At 55.9% G+C, this 16,081-nt stretch overlaps 1 protein-coding gene across 3 annotated transcripts in view; it reads right to left on the bottom strand.

Annotated features, from left to right (window-relative positions):
• NUP210 (nucleoporin 210) overlaps nucleotides 1–16,081 on the bottom strand; it is a 114,537-nt gene that overhangs the window by 45,767 nt on the left and 52,689 nt on the right. For all 3 annotated transcript variants that reach the window (XM_081526488.1, XM_081526486.1, XM_081526487.1), the window contains exons 7-14: nucleotides 11,020–11,178; nucleotides 10,395–10,463; nucleotides 9,093–9,199; nucleotides 8,041–8,181; nucleotides 7,065–7,202; nucleotides 5,957–6,112; nucleotides 4,058–4,256; nucleotides 406–551 (exon numbers count right to left, since the gene is read on the bottom strand). In XM_081526488.1, the coding sequence (XP_081382614.1) occupies nucleotides 406–551; nucleotides 4,058–4,256; nucleotides 5,957–6,112; nucleotides 7,065–7,202; nucleotides 8,041–8,181; nucleotides 9,093–9,199; nucleotides 10,395–10,463; nucleotides 11,020–11,178 (1,115 nt within the window). The remainder of the gene's footprint in view (nucleotides 1–405; nucleotides 552–4,057; nucleotides 4,257–5,956; nucleotides 6,113–7,064; nucleotides 7,203–8,040; nucleotides 8,182–9,092; nucleotides 9,200–10,394; nucleotides 10,464–11,019; nucleotides 11,179–16,081) is intronic.

The following is a 16,081-nucleotide window of genomic DNA, read 5'->3' as shown; positions in this document are numbered from 1 at the left end:
TTCTGCATGCGTATGCACAGGGGACCCAGACACTGACATTCACCTGGCGTCAGGTGAGGGGCACATCCAGGCTGGACCCAGAGCCCCGAGGCCCCAGAATCCATACAATGCGCCAGCGCCACCATCCCCACCCCAGGGCCCTGTGGAGACCCTGCAGGGTGACTCCAGAGTGGGCCAGGAGCTCCTCCGTCTGGATCCCCGTGGGATCACTTCATCCACATGGATGTCAGCGCTCACTGTCTGCCCTCAGGCCCTGCTCTGCTACAGACTCCTGAATCCTGACTGAAAAGCGCCTCTGGAGCTGCTCCGACGGCTGCTCTGAACAACTGACGATGTAACACGCATTCGCCAGGGTGGATGGATAATTCGCGCCGGGGAGGAGAGGAGGGCGGGCCTGGGGCTCACCTTGAGGGGCAGGTAGGCGGCGATGGTGACGCGGGCGCTCAGGTGGACGTGGCCGTGCCTGTAGCTGACGAGCAGCGTGGTGTAGCCCGGGGCCTCGGCCCTCACCGTGACGCCACTGCAGTGGTCAGGCCCCGGACGCAGCCTGCCTGCAACGGGAGCACCAGAGGTCAGCGAGCACGCGCCTCTGTCAGGGGAGACCCAACGGGCTGACGCCCTCTTTCATGCCGGGCTTGATACAAATCCAATTTTTTTAACTTACCGTTTTTAAGTAAAATTCTCATACCAAAAAGCACATGCACGTCGTAAGCATGCAGCTCACCATTTTTCCCCACAGAATGAACACGCCCTGTTTCTTGGACTGGGATCAAGTACCAGCATGACCTGCACCTCCTCGTGCCCCACCCCAGAGGAAAACCACTGCTCGCAGACTTCCAAGAGCACAGCCGAATCCTGTTGGCCTTGGAACTCAGACAAAGGGAACTGCTGGCAGAAGTCCTTGGTAACTGGCCCTCTCCCGCTCAATACTGGCAGAGTATTTCCAGAGTATTTCTGAGTATACTCGGAGTATTTTCTGGGCTCTCTGTTCTATTTCACTGGTCTCTAAGTCTGTGCAACCGCCACTCTGATTCAATCACTATAACTTATGATAAGACTTCCCAGGTGGCTCAGTGGTAAAGAATCCACCTGCCAAGCAGGAGATGCAGGTTTGATCCCTGGGTCGGGAAGATCCCCTGGAGAAGGAAATGACAACCCACCCCAGTGTTCTTGCCTGAGAAATCCCATAGAAAAAGGAGCCTGGTGGGCTACAGTCCATGGGGTCACAAAGAGTCGGACATGACTCAGGACTTGTAATAAGTCCTGAAAATGGGAAGAATGAGCTCTTCAAGTTTGTTCTTTTTTCAGCATAGCTTTGGCTATTCTGGATCTTTGGGGTTCCACATGATACTATTTTTCCACATTCATTTTACTCCTGAGAGTTCTTTTGGTAGAATCTTTAGGGTTTTCACATATTAAGACTGGATCATTTGCAAACAGATAAGCTTATATCTTCCCTTCCAGTCTGGGTGTCTTTTACTTACTTTTCTTGCCTAATAGCTCTGGCTAGGTCTTCCGCTATTACGTTGAAGTGGTGACAGCGGGCGACCTTGTCTTGTTCTGGATCTTAGGGTAAAGGCTGTCAGCCGTTTACCACGGAGTATGATGTCAGCTGTGGGTTTTCATATAGGGCTTTTATTAAGTTCGTGGCATTTCCTTCTATTTCCAGTTTGCAGGCTGATTTTATCATAAAAAGGTTTTGAGATTTGTGCCCTGATTTCTCTGCCTCCATTGAGATAATGACACGGTTTTCTTCCTCTATTTTGCTAACGCGGTGCATCATGTTAATATTAGACTTGAGACACTGCATTCCAGGAGTACATCGCACCTGGCCCTGGCGTTTAACGCTTCTAACGTGCTGTCGGCTGTGCAGGGCCACGAGGGGCGCACTGAGCTGCCATTAGCACATGTGGCATTTCTCTGGGGGATGCATTTCAGCATTTTGATTGGCGTGCCACAGAGAGCGGGACTTCTCCTCTGGTCCTTACTGCCTGGGAGCGTTTATGCTCAGTTTCATCACTTTCACCAACCATCCGTCCCCAAATGGCTGTGTTGACTCACGCTGCCACCAGCAGCCGTGTGACATCCCCGCCAATACTTGGTATTTTCCACTTGTTTGAAAAAAAGCCATTCTGGTGATATTTTACAGTTTTTTCCCCCAAACATTTAGAAAGAATGATGTGGGGAAGCGGCACACCCCGCCCCTTAGATTCCACAGCGAACATCTGTTTCTGCTCCTCTGGGTGCCTGTCGCCCCACCCCCTTCCCACCCAACAGTCCGTCCCACACCTTATGCATCTAAAAGTGAGCCTCAAGCATCGGTGCACTTCATCCTGAATGCTTTCGCACACACATAACTACAGGTCAGTATTTCTTGAGGGTTCTTTTTCCCCCTAAGGTGGATGTACACATGGAGAAGTGCACAGATCTGGAGTAGAGCCCGTCGGCAGTTCTGACAAAGGCGGCGCTGGGACCAGGACCATGGACCCCAACCTTGTCCTCTCCTCAGTTCCCCGGAGCTCGTCGCTGCAGCCCGTGGACGCCCCTCCAGGAGGTGTGGGGGTGGGACAGGGCAGCAGGCCCCTCTCAGGAGGATGAGCCTCTTTCTTCTTTGCTGATGTATTGTTGTTGTTGTTCAGTCGCTCAGCTGTGTCCAACTCTTTGTGACCCTGTGGACTGCAGCCTGCCAGGCTCCTCTGTCCATGAGATTCTCCAGGCAAGAATACTGGAGTGGGTTGCCGTTTCCTCCTCCAGGGAATCTTCCTGACCCAGGGATCAAACCCAGGTCTCCCGCATCTCCTGCTTTGGCAGCCAGATCCTGTACCGCTGAACCACCTGGGAAGGCTGTGCTGATGTCTGCCTCCCCACTAAACAGTGGCTTCTCTGAAGACATAGGACCCATAAGCTCTGGTTTCCCCTGGACAGTCTGAGAAGATGCAACTGCAGCTACGGGGAAGTATGTGAACACGGTGATGTCCCGGGATGTTCCATGACGTCTGAGCAGCTTTGCCTTCAAACAGTTCTGTGAATGACCACAACCATGGTGGCCCCACACACGAGCCCAGAAACACCTCTGACTGTCGAGTTTCCTAAACCCTACGAGGATCCAGTGGTCACTCCTCTGCTCAGAAACCAGAGGTGGCCCCCACTTCTGGCCAATGAGGTCCACGTGCCCCAAAGCCCCAGGGATGCAGGGTTTGAGAGGTTCCGCAACCTCAGGCCGCTGTGTGTGCACGCAGCCCACAAGCATGCCCACGAACACTGCTCCCCACACCCTCACCCTGCCTAGGTGGACTCACCATCAGTCCGTGGCTTGCATCACCTGCAACCCTAGAGGACTCCGTGGGCCGACTCCCCCGGGAGGCCTCGTTTCCCGGGCACTAAGGCTCTGGGTGAGTGCTGCACACACCCAGCCTTGCATTCCATCCTGAGGACCTGGCTTTGGGACCTCGGGGGACCCTAGGCAGTGACACGGCCTCGGTCTCTTTGTCCAACACGTGGCCTGACCACAGCCCCTCTTCCCACAGTGGCTCTGACGTCTGGTGAGGTCATGCACGCCAAGTGCACACGCACCACACCCGGCAAGGCTGACTCTCTATAACCAAGTGCCACCACTGTCATCACCACCAATTTCACCACCCAGCCCTGTGGGGGGCAGGGGGGGCCTGGTTCCAACGGCCCTGGAGGGGCAGACCATGGGATCACAAAGGTGTTGCGATTCTGTCACTCATCAGAACCCCTATGGACAGTGTATTCCGAGCACCTGCCACATTCCAGGTACTGCAACAGACACCACGACATGTGAGTCTACCGAGGAGGACGCCCATTTTAGATGTGGAGACTGAGGCTCAGAAAGCCGAGCGACACACGGGCCACACGGCAGAAAGGTGCAGAGCAGACCGTAGCTGGGGGTGGACAGGGGACAAATGCCATTTCTCAGGCTGTGACCCCTCCGCTGGCTCAGCTCCCAATTTAGGAATCTGGGCAACCCACGCTGAGAACCCACGTCATCAGCGGTGACCCCGCCAGTCGGCGGCTGCTCACAGAGCTGCGTTACCTGGGAGCGGCTGGAACACGCCCTGGTTCTCCACCTCCACCACCAAGTCGAAGTGGGAGCAGTCGCTCAGGGTGACCACGTCGTCAGCCCCGCCCGGCATGAGGCCGTGGATTCTGAGCGGCAGCTCCAGGCTCTGGCCCACACGGGCCTCCACAGGGCACGGGGCGAACTCCATGCCGCTGGGCTCGATCACGTACACCTGCAGGACAGGGGTGGGGGGTATGGTCAGCCAGCTACACAGAGGAGGAAAAGCTGCTCCTCAGCTTTGCTTCCTGCATGTGGGCACTCAGGACCCGCAAGTGAGAAGCCTGCGCTTGGGGGACATGACGCTTTGTGCAGGGGGCAGAGAGACATTCCGGGCAGAGATGCAGAGAAGGCTTCCCTGGGAACGTGACGTATGAGCTTGACCCGGGAGCGTGTCAGAGACGGTCAGACCCAGTTTGGCTGAAGAGACAGTCTGTGCAAAGGCCCTGAGGCACGTACAGCTCAGCGCATCGTGGGGAGGTAAAGAAGAGGGCAGCACACAGTGAGAGGCGTCACCACCAAACAAAACCACCCACACACCAGGCTCTGTTCCAAGAGCCAAATGAGCTCACCCCATCCTCCCAGCCTCCTTGTCAAGAAGGTCACCAATGTCTCTGCCTGATAAGGAACCTGCTGTGGGGGGTGAGAGCCTGCCCGGCTGCAGCCAGGTGAGTCTGAACCAGGCAGGCAGGCAGTCCCGGAAGCCAGGCTCTGACCACTACACAGTGAGGGGCTGCAAGCAGGCTCTGGGCTCCGGGGCGGGTGGGCGGGGCACATTCACCAAGATGAATCAGCCTCTGGCCACAGGAGGGGCTCGCTGCTCACAGATCATCCAAACACTAGGAAGTGATGCTACAGCTAAGCTGTCTTGGTTACAACCCTCCTTACATGAGAGTTATGGCTTCCCAGGAGGCGCTAGTGGTAAAGAACCCACCTGCCAGTGCAGGAGACATATGAGAAACAGGTTTGACCCCTGGGTTGGGCAGATCCCCTGGAGGAAGGCATGGCAACCCACTGCAGTATTCTTGCCCGGAGAATCCCATGGACAGAGGAGTCTGGCGGGCTACAGTCCATGGGGTCGCAAAGAGTCGGACATGATAGAAATGACTTAGCATGCTCACGAGAGTTAGATGGATCTTTAGGTAGGTGTATGTGGATCAAAATAAAAAGACGAGGGCGACCAGTGTGTTAATGTCCCAAACAATGTAGAAGGTTGGGATTGGACACGCTATGTATGGAGCTTCAATTTTGGCCCTAAATGGAGTGATAAAAGCAGCTGAGATCAGGGTCAGGCGGTCAGGAATGCGCTGCGGTCAGGAGGCCACCAGGCGGGGCTGTCCAGGGCTCGGCTGTAGGTGATCACTCTCACCTTCAGCCGGCGCTGAGTTGGTCCCACATCACTTGGGACGGACGCCAGGTGTAGGGTCCCCATGGTGGGGACTCCTGACTCGGATCTGAACAGGAACCAGAGGAAAGGAGCAGGCCAGTCCCCTGGGGTCTGGGGGCTTCCTCTCCCTATAAGTTTACAACCCAGCACCCAGAGGCCTTTGTGACACAGAGAGTCCCAGCTTTTGGGTCGGAAGGCCTTCTAGAATGAGTCCTCGGGGTATCTCGTGTTTCTGAATCCTCTGACCTCCCTTCAGAATCCTGGTGGTCCCACCCTTGTCCGGTGTAGGAGAGGATGGCTGTCTCCCGGGTCTGTCCATGAGCTCAGGGGCCAGGCTGGACCTGACCCCTGACCCCCCTCACCACAATTCCGGTCAAGAACAAGACTGATGACTAAAGGGTGTTTCTGAACTACTCCTGAGGCTGGTTAAGACGGCAGCTCCGCTCACTCCCCAAGCCACCCTGTGACCGTCCCGACCCAGGCCTCACCTTCATCTCACCGAAATGCAGCGGGTTCTGCACGTCGTGTGCCTGGATCACACTGACTCCCGTGTCACTGCCTGTGGTCATCACACCCTTGACAGTGACCGTGGCCACCAAAGAGCTTGAGGAGGACCAGCTGAAGTTCCCGCTGCCACCGTGGGCCTGGGGAGGGAAGGCATCATTGGGTCAGCCCACCTGCCCTGCCCCTCCATCCCTCTCTCTCTCACACACCCTCGCTCACACGCGTTGGCATTGCATCACTGCATGGAGACACAAGGCATCAGCCAACGTCCAGCTGGCACTGCCCACACCCCTCGCTCTCCCTGCTCTGTCTCTTTCTGGCCCCCATATTCTACGGACCTCTGACTGACACACACGTGTATGCACACGCCCCTGACAGTGGCCCCAGGACCCAGGGGCACCTCCTGAGCTCAGGCTGCAGTGGGAAGACCCCAGCCACAGAGTCGTGACATCCCTGCTCCTCCTACACACACCCTGCCTGCTCCAGGCATCTGCCGTGAAGTCAAGGACAGCCCAGCAGCCTCCGCATCAGGGGCCACCACCCCCAAACCCTAGAGGGGCCGGGAAGGTGACACAGCTGAGGGAAGGGACAGCAGGTCCCAGAGCACAGGACACCTGTCTTCACTGCAGGGAGACAGCGGGGTGAATGGAGGGCGGCCCCCACGAACCCCAGCCCCAAAGGGCACTGGGCCCACCACTAATGCCAGGGGGACACGCGAACTTCAGGGACCAAGAACACCAGATATGCGCTGGAGTTGGAGACGTCTCCCCCGCCAATTCCAAGGTTTTCTCTAAAGATATTTACACTGCTTCCAGAAAGCAATTATTTTTAAGAAAAATAAAAACCACATGTGAAAGTTAAATCCATGTTCAGGACTTTATCATGTTTTCTTTTCTATTTTTCAAGGTTTTTTCCTAATTACCAAAATACCCTGCTGTGATAGAAAACCTTGGAAAATATAGAAAGCATAAAGACTTTGATTTCAAATTCTTTCAACCAATAGAAGGTAATTTAACAGAAACAGAATGGAGTTAAAGCCCCAACACATGGAAACACCCAAAGAAAGTCACCCAGACAGGGTCTCCCAGTTACCTTTATCGTGTACTGATAGGCGCCTGCCTTTGGTTGCCATGGAAACGTCAAGATGCTTGGATGAAGGGTGATGGGGCTGTGGATTTCCACCTCCTGCTGGTTCCACACAGGCACCCGTAAGGTATGGACCCCTCCATCCTGCAAGGGGGCGAGGGAGTCATACACCAACATGACAGCCGGGTCAGCACTCAAGCAGACCCCGCCCCCCCTCAGATTGTGGGGGAGGGGGAAGGAAGACGCCGGGTACCCTGCAGCCTTCTTTGTCTCCATGGAGACTGCTTTCAGTGGCTCTTTAACAGCCACACAAGTCAACACTGCTTGACTGCATCCTCATGGCACTCCTGCCAGGATGGGCGTGGTTATCCCCACTTTACAGATGGGAAACGGAGGCATGGGACATGAAAGCCACTCGCCCAAAGCCCCCAGAGCAGAAGTGGCTGCTTCAGTAGGAATCTCTGCCTGGTCCCCAGGCCACAGCGGCCTCCACCAGGCCCAGGAGAGGTGCAGTAAGGAGATGAGAACCTCTACACCGAGCTTCCAATCAGTAGAATCTGCTCCCACTGAAACCAACTCGCCTTTTAAAAACGGGTGGGAATTTAAAAACTCTGAAGGACCGAAAACAGCCAAAGAAACACTCGTGGGTCCAAGTCAGTGCACAACTGGACACACAGGCCCAACACTGCTCCCAACAAGGGTTTCTAAATCCAGTCCCAGAGGTGAGGGATGGCTTTTTCAGGAGCCAGCAAAGGGCAGAGGAAGAGGGGCTCTGGTCCACCGCAGGGACAGAGGACAGGGGACATGGAAAGGCCAAAGCCCCCACCCGATGCCACTGGGAGCCTAGAGTAGGAGGGACCCCCATGGCAGCCATGACAGTACTGAACTCTTGGGGCCCCGACTCCTCTGGCTCATGTCCACCCTGGGTTGACATTTCTGCCTGCAGAGGGCCCAGAGGTGGCCCAGGGAGATGCCAACTTGCCTGGTCCACCACAGAGGTGAGGGCTGCCTCGATGACCGTCTGGCCCCTCCTTGTCGCCCTGACGTGATGGTACGACCCATTCTGGGAAGAAGCCAGCACCTCAAAGAACTCCGCAGGGAGCACAGTTTCAATGCGGATGTTCTGGAAGGCAGCACAGGATGGTGAGAGGAGATTGCAGGACAACTCAGGGGAGTCAGGATGTGGGAGAGAAGCCATGTGGCCCCCAAAGAGCAGTCGGGCCAGGCTGATGAGCCGCACGAAGCAGGAATCTGAGCTCTGAGCCCTGAGCCTCAGCCCCTCCCAGCCTGTCCTCCATTCATGACCCGACGAGCCGGTGCTCGTTGCCGAAGCCACAGTTGGCTCTCAGACCCCGTAGTCCCAACGAGGAAACAAAGAAGGATAACGGTATCCCTTAGAGCTAACTTCCCCCCAGACGGTGATGGAGCGAGTCTAGTAACACAAGGAAGGTGGTGGCTTCTGCCAAGAGGCCAAAGGGAAACCTCAGAGCCCACGAGGAAGGTCTGGATATCCTCACGATCCTGCAAATTGCTCACAAAGGAACAAATGCGGCCAAGACACCTCGCCTTCTGCCCGTATGTGTGATGCTCTTTCCAGAACCAGGAAGCCACTGGGCTTGGCCTCAGTCGAGGGGCCTCTGGACAGTTCAAAGGCATTTCTGGCCCTGAGCCTCTGTAGGGCCAGGAAGGATGGATCCTCGGTGGTGAGGCCCCTGGGCTAACAAGGAGGGAGCAGGAGGGCAGATAGTAGACACCACCCCCCACCACCATCACTGCCTCTGTGACCCTGCTGCCTGTGGCCTCCTCTCCCTGCTCCAACCTTGATGGAAGTTGGGCCTTAGGATGCAGACTCACGGGGCCCTGAGATGCCCGAGGTTCCCCATGACAGGGTTTCCCAGGGATCCAGCAGTACCGTAAGAAGCACCCCAACTCAGCCCGCCTGCTGGGGGGCCCGGTGATTTGAGGCAGCTCTTCAGGCACCTGCTCCAGGAGATGTACCCCTACACCCCCAATCAGGCCCAAAGGGGGACTCACATCTGACAGGTAGACCTTGTTGCCGGATTTGTCAAGCACTTCAACGGTGATTTCGTACAGACGGCCAGTCTCGAGCACCCACCTGCCACCAGGGTGGACCGTGAACCCTATGGAACAGGCAGGTGCGTAGAGCCTCAGCACTGGGGTCACAGGGGCCTACGGCTGAGGAAGAGGGTAAGCCAGGCCCCGTGAGCACCGTGGCCACGGCCACTCCCCTGCACGCCTCCCAGGGAGGGACCAGCGCCCGTGATTGGCAGATCTAATGCCCGCAGCAGGCCTGAGCCGTCAGAACCCGAGCTGATCTCAGATGCCCTGGACCAAACCTGAACATTCGCTACTGATGGCTCCAGGGCCCATTCAAACTTGACCCTATCCATGGTGGGCCCAGCTCTGACCCACAGTGAGTCTGCACTCCGAATCCACAATAGATCTGCACCCTGAATCCACAGTAGGTCTACACTCTGAGTGCACAGTAGGTCTACACTCTGATTTCACAGTGAGTCTGCACTGTGAATCCATAGTGGGTTTACACTCTAATTGCACAGTGAGTCTGCACTCTGAATCCACAGTAGGTCTGCACTCTGAATCCACAGTGAGTCTGCACTCTGAGTGCACAGTAGGTCTCCAATCTGAACGCACAGTAGGTCTGCCCTCTGAATCCACAGTAGGTTTACACTCTAATTGCACAGTGAGTCTGCACTGTGAATCCACAGTAGGTCTGCACTCTGAGTGCACAGAGGGTCTGCAGTCTGAATCCGCAGTAGGTCTGCACTCTGAATCCGCAGTAGGTCTGCACTCTGAGTGCACAGAGGGTCTGCATTCTGAATCCACAGTAGGTCTGTACCTTGACTCCACAGTAGGTCTACACTCTGAGCACTACCCCTGGGAAGCCCCCGGGCCTGGCTATGCCCCTCTGGGTCCTCTGTGGCTGGGAATTCCTCCCCTCCTCTCTCGGCCTCCAGCTTTCCCCTCTTTCCCTCCAAGACATCTTGCCAGCGTCTGCAGCCATGGTGCGGTCTGTGCAGAGCCCAGGTATAAAACCAGGAGACAAAGCCCTCCCCACTCGATTCTGTCCTGCTTCTCTCCCTGAAGAGCTGGCTACCTGCTGGACTTTGGCCCACCCTCCCTCCGCTTGTTCTGTACACAGACAGGGAAAGGACTGGGGGTCAGGGTGGGAGCTGATGGCCCAGACCTCCCAGCCAGCAGATCTGGCCAAAGTGAGGCCATTTTCTGGGAGGCTGTTGCTTTTATTGGACTCTTTACCTCCTGTAATCCCAGACAACCCAGGACGCGCACACTCACCTAGGTACCCGGGCTCCACCACGTAGATTGTGCTGTTGGGTAACCGGGAAGCTCCCTGCATGCGGATACCTGGACTTTGAATTAAGGAGCAATGAACCAGCTGGCAGGCTTCAGTTTGGCTCCTGCGGCTCCAGCATTATCAACATCACGCAAGCAGAAGCAAGGAGGGAAGGGCCCCTGCCCAAGGCCCTGCGGAGCACAGGTCTTTTCCAGGATGGGTGGCCACAGGGCACTTCCTCCACGCAAAAGGGGGCCTCTACAGGGACCCTGGAGACCACCTGGAGCACGTGAACAAGTTCGGGACACATGACAACCCACACGTTGGTGTGGGAACAGCCTAGACCAGGCCCCTAGGATGAGACCAGAGAAAGTTCCAGAGGCGGGGAAGGGGGCTCAGCACCAGCCACCGCCTCCACCTTGGAGCCTCTCTAAGGAGTCCTGCACGGAGGTGAGTGATTCTGTTCAGACACGGTGCTATTTTGGTCCTTTTGATTTTCAGACCTTGAGGGAGAACAGGGCTATTTTTAGCCTCACCAAGGTTTCAGGGAGAAAAGTGGCTTGACTTCCAAACAGCACGTCTGTGCAGGACACACAGGTGCAGGCGTTCCATCCAGGAAAAGGATACTCTTGTGGCCGAGGACCAGGCTACTCTGTCCCAGCTGCATGGCGGTGACCGTCGATGTGTCCTGGGCCAAGACTGCCACAGGCCGGCCCGGGGCTCCCTGTGGGTCCCAGACGTTGTTCAGAAGCTGTAGCTCGTACTGATCGGAGGGCATTGAGAGTTCTGGCCACCCAGAAACAGGGATGAGCAAAGCGGGCAGAGAGGGCCAAGACAGGAAATGTTAAAAGTCAATGTCTCTCCCCCCCCCCCCCACCCCCACCACTGCAATTCCTGGACCCTGCTGTCAGTACAGCTGCTTGATTTTTTTTTTTGCCTACTTTTTTTCAACACTTTAAATTTTAATAGTATTCTCCATGCCTGTGGACAAAGCTGACACTCTCCATGAATTTTCAGAGGCAATCAGTTTTCTGTGGATGCCACGAGCAGATTTTTTTTTTTTTAAATTAAGCGCAGCCTCTGACTCAAACTGCCAGCATCTGGCAGGATACCAACATCAGACCCTTTTCTGCTTGTCACAGAAGTAAGCGATGCTGCTTCTGCACTGAGGGGCCCAGGGCAGGGCTCACTGGACCTGGTCATCTTCCGGGGTCTGCAAAGAGATGCTGGTCTGTGGTGCCCCATTGGGTTTCAAGAGATGGGTCTATAATTTGCAAAGAATTCTCTATGTTGCTGTCCTGACCATCCATTGGTATTCTTCTCTGTGTTGAATTGTGGAAGAGAACTCATCTAATCTGGACCAGGATGGAAAACAATTTCCCTGGGAAATAATGGGTTCTACAAACCCATGACCTCGGTGTCTAACCTTCTGCTAGAGGTTTCATGTGCACCTCACCCTGTTTTATCCCACGACGCCCCTGAAACCCTCACGTGAGCATTGGGGGACCTGCAAAAATCAAGACTGGAAGCTTGCTAGGGGCCCCTAAGTGGCGGGCAGCAGACCTGGGGTGCAGGCCACAGAGAGCAGGACCACTCGGACACGCCCTCTCCCCCGTCTGTAGGATTTCCTATCAGATAACCCACTCACTGAGCCTGTGTGTGAGGCCTGCTCCAGCCCTCCAGACAGGGACCACAGTCAGCTTCCATGCTCACCAAGGTGTCCCAGGCGGGGGCTGCCCCGGGAGGCGTCCAGGACAAGGATCCGAGAGGTGTTTCAACCAGAACATCCTTCAGAACTCCCAGGAATTCTGAAAGGACCTGCCCTGGGGTACCGGTTGTGTGTTCCAATAAGTCCCCAGGAATTTGCCCTGGAGCAGAGGGTTCTCAAAGTGTGTTCCCTGGACCATCAGCTTCACCTGGGAAGCTGCAAATAATTGACCCCATCCCAGGCCTGCTGAACCAAACTCGGGGAGCTGGGAGGAGTGGGGGATGGAGCAAGGAGGAGACTGCATGGGAGGGACCAGCACAGGCCTGGCAGGGGATTCTGACACACCTGGAATGGAGAAGCCCTTCCAGTCCACACAGCCCACTTCCGGTCCACACAGCCCAGTGGTGGCCGAGACGCTTGCAAACAATGCACCCAGGGATCAGACCACAGCTGCAGTGCATGGATTGCTGCTGTTGTTTCGACGTTAAATTGTGTCCGACTCTTTTGTGACCCCATGCACTGTAGCCCACCAAGCTCTTCTATCCATGGGCTTTCCCAGGCAAGAATACCGGAGTGGGGTATCATTTCCTCCTTCAGTGGATCTTCCCGATCCAGGGATCAAACCCATGTCACCTGCATCAGCAGGCAGATTCTTTACCATTGAGCCAAGGAAGCCCTGCATCGAGGAAACGTCATGACAAAAGAATAAGGCAACACTGCTCACTGAGCAAAATCACTTGGTGCTACTTTAGAAGCACTATTTTCCTCCCTTGTTTAAGGTTCTCCAAACGAAAAAGGCCCTTTTTGGGAAATAAATAAACTGACTCTGGAAGGATCTTGCACAACAAGATGTAACCCTATTTACAAAGCCCTAAGACAACGAAAACGAGTGGCTTGTCTGGTGAACCGCTTCAGCACCTCCTGCACTGTAGGACCTCGCTACTTGTCACAGGTACGAGCAGGGAGGGCTTTGCAATCGTGAAAGATGCCTGTCCGTCCACAGACAGAGGAAGTTGCTCCTGGCCCCAGCCCAGCCCAGCTACCACCGCTGAGGGCATGGGGCCAGCCCCAGGCTGCCCTTCCGTGGCCAGGAGGGCAGCCGGTCTCTGACCCCTGGCGACCCTGGATGATCCTCCAGACGTGCTTCTGATCGCCAGAACCCTCACCCCCACCCTGTGTAGGCTGCAGGGATGACCACGGAGCTCCAGGGGAGGTGGGTCCAAGCCCAGGACGAGGAGAAGCACACGGCCCTGCCTCTGAGCCCAGCCCTGCAGGCAGCCCAGCGTACACTCTGGGCAGCCACGGCTCAGGGTGCAGTGGGTCCTTTAATAGCTGTGTCTTGGACAGGAACCCCTGCTCCACGCCCATCCATCTTTCAACCTCAGCACGATTTACCCCAGGAATTTCCAGGATTCCTGTCACCGAGGTCTCCTTAGACACCACGTTCCTCAGCCAGCACTTCCTCCCCACGCCTTGTTCTCACAATTGGTTACTGCACCAGGTGTGCCTGCGACTCCAGCATCAGTGCACTGAGGACCGAGGAGGGCCTCACAGACACCCCTCTTTAAGGCCCCTCGCCCCCTTCACCTGCTCCACTGCAGGCCGTCACTGGAGCTCCAGGTGGGTGGGCCCTGGGCCGCCCCTCGACCGCTGCGGTACTCCCCCCCCGGCAGTGCCCACAGACAGAGCAGGGGTTCCATAAACAAACAGGCTCGTGAGAAAGCAAGCCACCGCTTAGCGGAGAAGGGAATGGCTACCCACTGCAGTGTTCACATCCGGAGAACCCCATGGACAGAGTGCACGGGGCACGGGGTTGCAGAGTCGGACGTGACTGAGCGGCTAACACTTGAGCTTACCCTGTCACTTAACGGAAGGCAGGCAGACGTCAGGAAATAAAAATAGGAAAGAAAAGAAAGAACATGACATTTCGAAGGAAGAAAGACGGAAAGAAAACGTGAAGAACGGATTTGGGGTAATTGCCCTCCGGGTGTCATTTTCTGAGCCCTCTGCGGGATGTCATACAAGACCGGGGCTCGCCGAAATCCAGGTCACCTGTCATGACGCCGTCCCCCGACTTTCCTGCCTGGCAGCCCGTTAAAAATGACAGCAATGTGAATTCTGTGTCAATTAAAAACAACTCATCCAAAAAAAAAAAAAAATGGACAACGCGTTTCCACCCAGATGTCTTGTTCACAGTGGCCCAGTGCTGGCTCCTCCCCGTCTGTTCTCCCCAAGCATCTGTCTGGAAGGCACGCCAGCTCCGGCGCCTGGCGCCATCAATCATGCAGGTGTGTTTATTTTTAGAGGCATTTTCCATCTCATTACCCTACAGATGCAAGGGAGGCAGCTTAACTACTTCCTCTCCGGGGCTAACTTTTCTGGGTTCCATCTTTGATTTCTACTGGAGGTCGGTGACCAAGCCCAAAAGTCCTCTGGGTGTCTTGGGATGTGCTGTCCATCGGTGACACTGAAGGGTAAGCTGTGGAGTCCGCTTTATTAAATCTCCCCCAACATCCCTGGGCAGGGGGGCACACCTCTCCACCCTCACCCACCCCTGCAAAGAGGCCACCCGCCCTGCCCTGGGAGGACAGAGAGCCGTTCTCGCCCTCCCTCTGGGCCGGGACGCCTCGATCCTGCAGGCGTGATATTATAGGCGAAGGACTGACAGCTTTGTGACTATTGGGCATCTGTGCCTCAGTTTCCTCATCCGTAAAACAGGGTCGTATTGAAATCCAGGTCACAGCGTTGTTGGGTCATAACGTGAAAAGCACAACACCGGGGAAACGCTCACCACGGTCAGATATCTCCAGACCGCTTCCATCCGGTCACAAGGTGCTTCACGACAGTGCTCAGGGGAAGGCGGTATTGTCAAGAAACCCCCCAGGTGCCCTCTGGCCTTTCAACCTGTTCCCACTGCGTTCCCCCTGAGCACTCAGGGGTAGGATCCCGAGAACTCTGCCCCTGAGCCATCTCCCCTTCAAGAGTCTCAGAAGGCCACACCCAGGTCCTGGGGTGCATGGCAGCCTCTGGCCAGGACCCTGCCCAGCTTTGTATACACCCCGCCTCCACGCTGACACTCGCAGAAGAGCCAGACGCTGAGCGCCCAGCGCGCGGGGATGCTCAGGACCCCCAGTCTCATGCTCTTCAGCAGGGCACCCTGAGTGGGAGAGAGCTGGACCCGAGGCAGGAGAGGCTGTCCTCGCTCCGAGGCCTCCCCAGGCCGGCAGCACCAGCCACACGGTAATGACGGACCAGACCCACTGCCCTGATCTGCAGACCCAGCTGTGGAACAGGCCCAGGCTGCGCCGATGTTGGAGCAGCTACATGCTTCTGAACTGCTCCCTGCATCAGACAGGAAGCCAGCAACTGGGGGAGGCACCTGCTCGGACACCCCTCGCAGCCCACAGGCCTTGAATGGAACACTCTCGTACCCACAAGCCTGCACGCCCTGGGCTCTGACCATGAAACGTGTGTAAACTAAGCAAAATGATGATGATGATGATGATGATAATTCTTAGCAGGCTTGGTGATGCATTAAGAACACTCACCACCAAGAATGCATCACACGTACACAGAGCTTTAGAGTTTCTGGAACAAATGCACATTCATTTATCCGTCTTGCCCTCGACACAGGCAGAAAGGCCATGAGGGCTCCGACAGAGACACTGAGCCCTAAAGCGGGGCAGTGCCTCATCCAAGCCGCCCAGAAGCCAGTGCCAGACCAGGAATAAAACCCAGTCCGACAGAAGCTCATGGCTTCTGACATTCTTCAAACAAAGGGATATATACCCTCAAGGACTGAAAGCAGGATCTCAAGGAGATGTTTGTTCACCTCTGCTCACAGAGGCACTATTTATAACAGCCAAGAGGCAGAAGAGACCAAGTGTCCATCGAAGGATGAATGTCCGAAACGTGGTCTATACAGACGACAGACTAGCACTCAGCCTTGAGAAGAGGGACATTGTGACACCCGCCACAGTG

Source organism: Giraffa tippelskirchi, chromosome 9, assembly GCF_054371585.1.
Source record: "Giraffa tippelskirchi isolate mGirTip1 chromosome 9, T2T-mGirTip1v1.2.pri, whole genome shotgun sequence".
Taxonomy (NCBI): Eukaryota; Metazoa; Chordata; class Mammalia; order Artiodactyla; family Giraffidae; genus Giraffa; species Giraffa tippelskirchi.
This window is presented reverse-complemented; position numbering and strand designations above follow the sequence as displayed.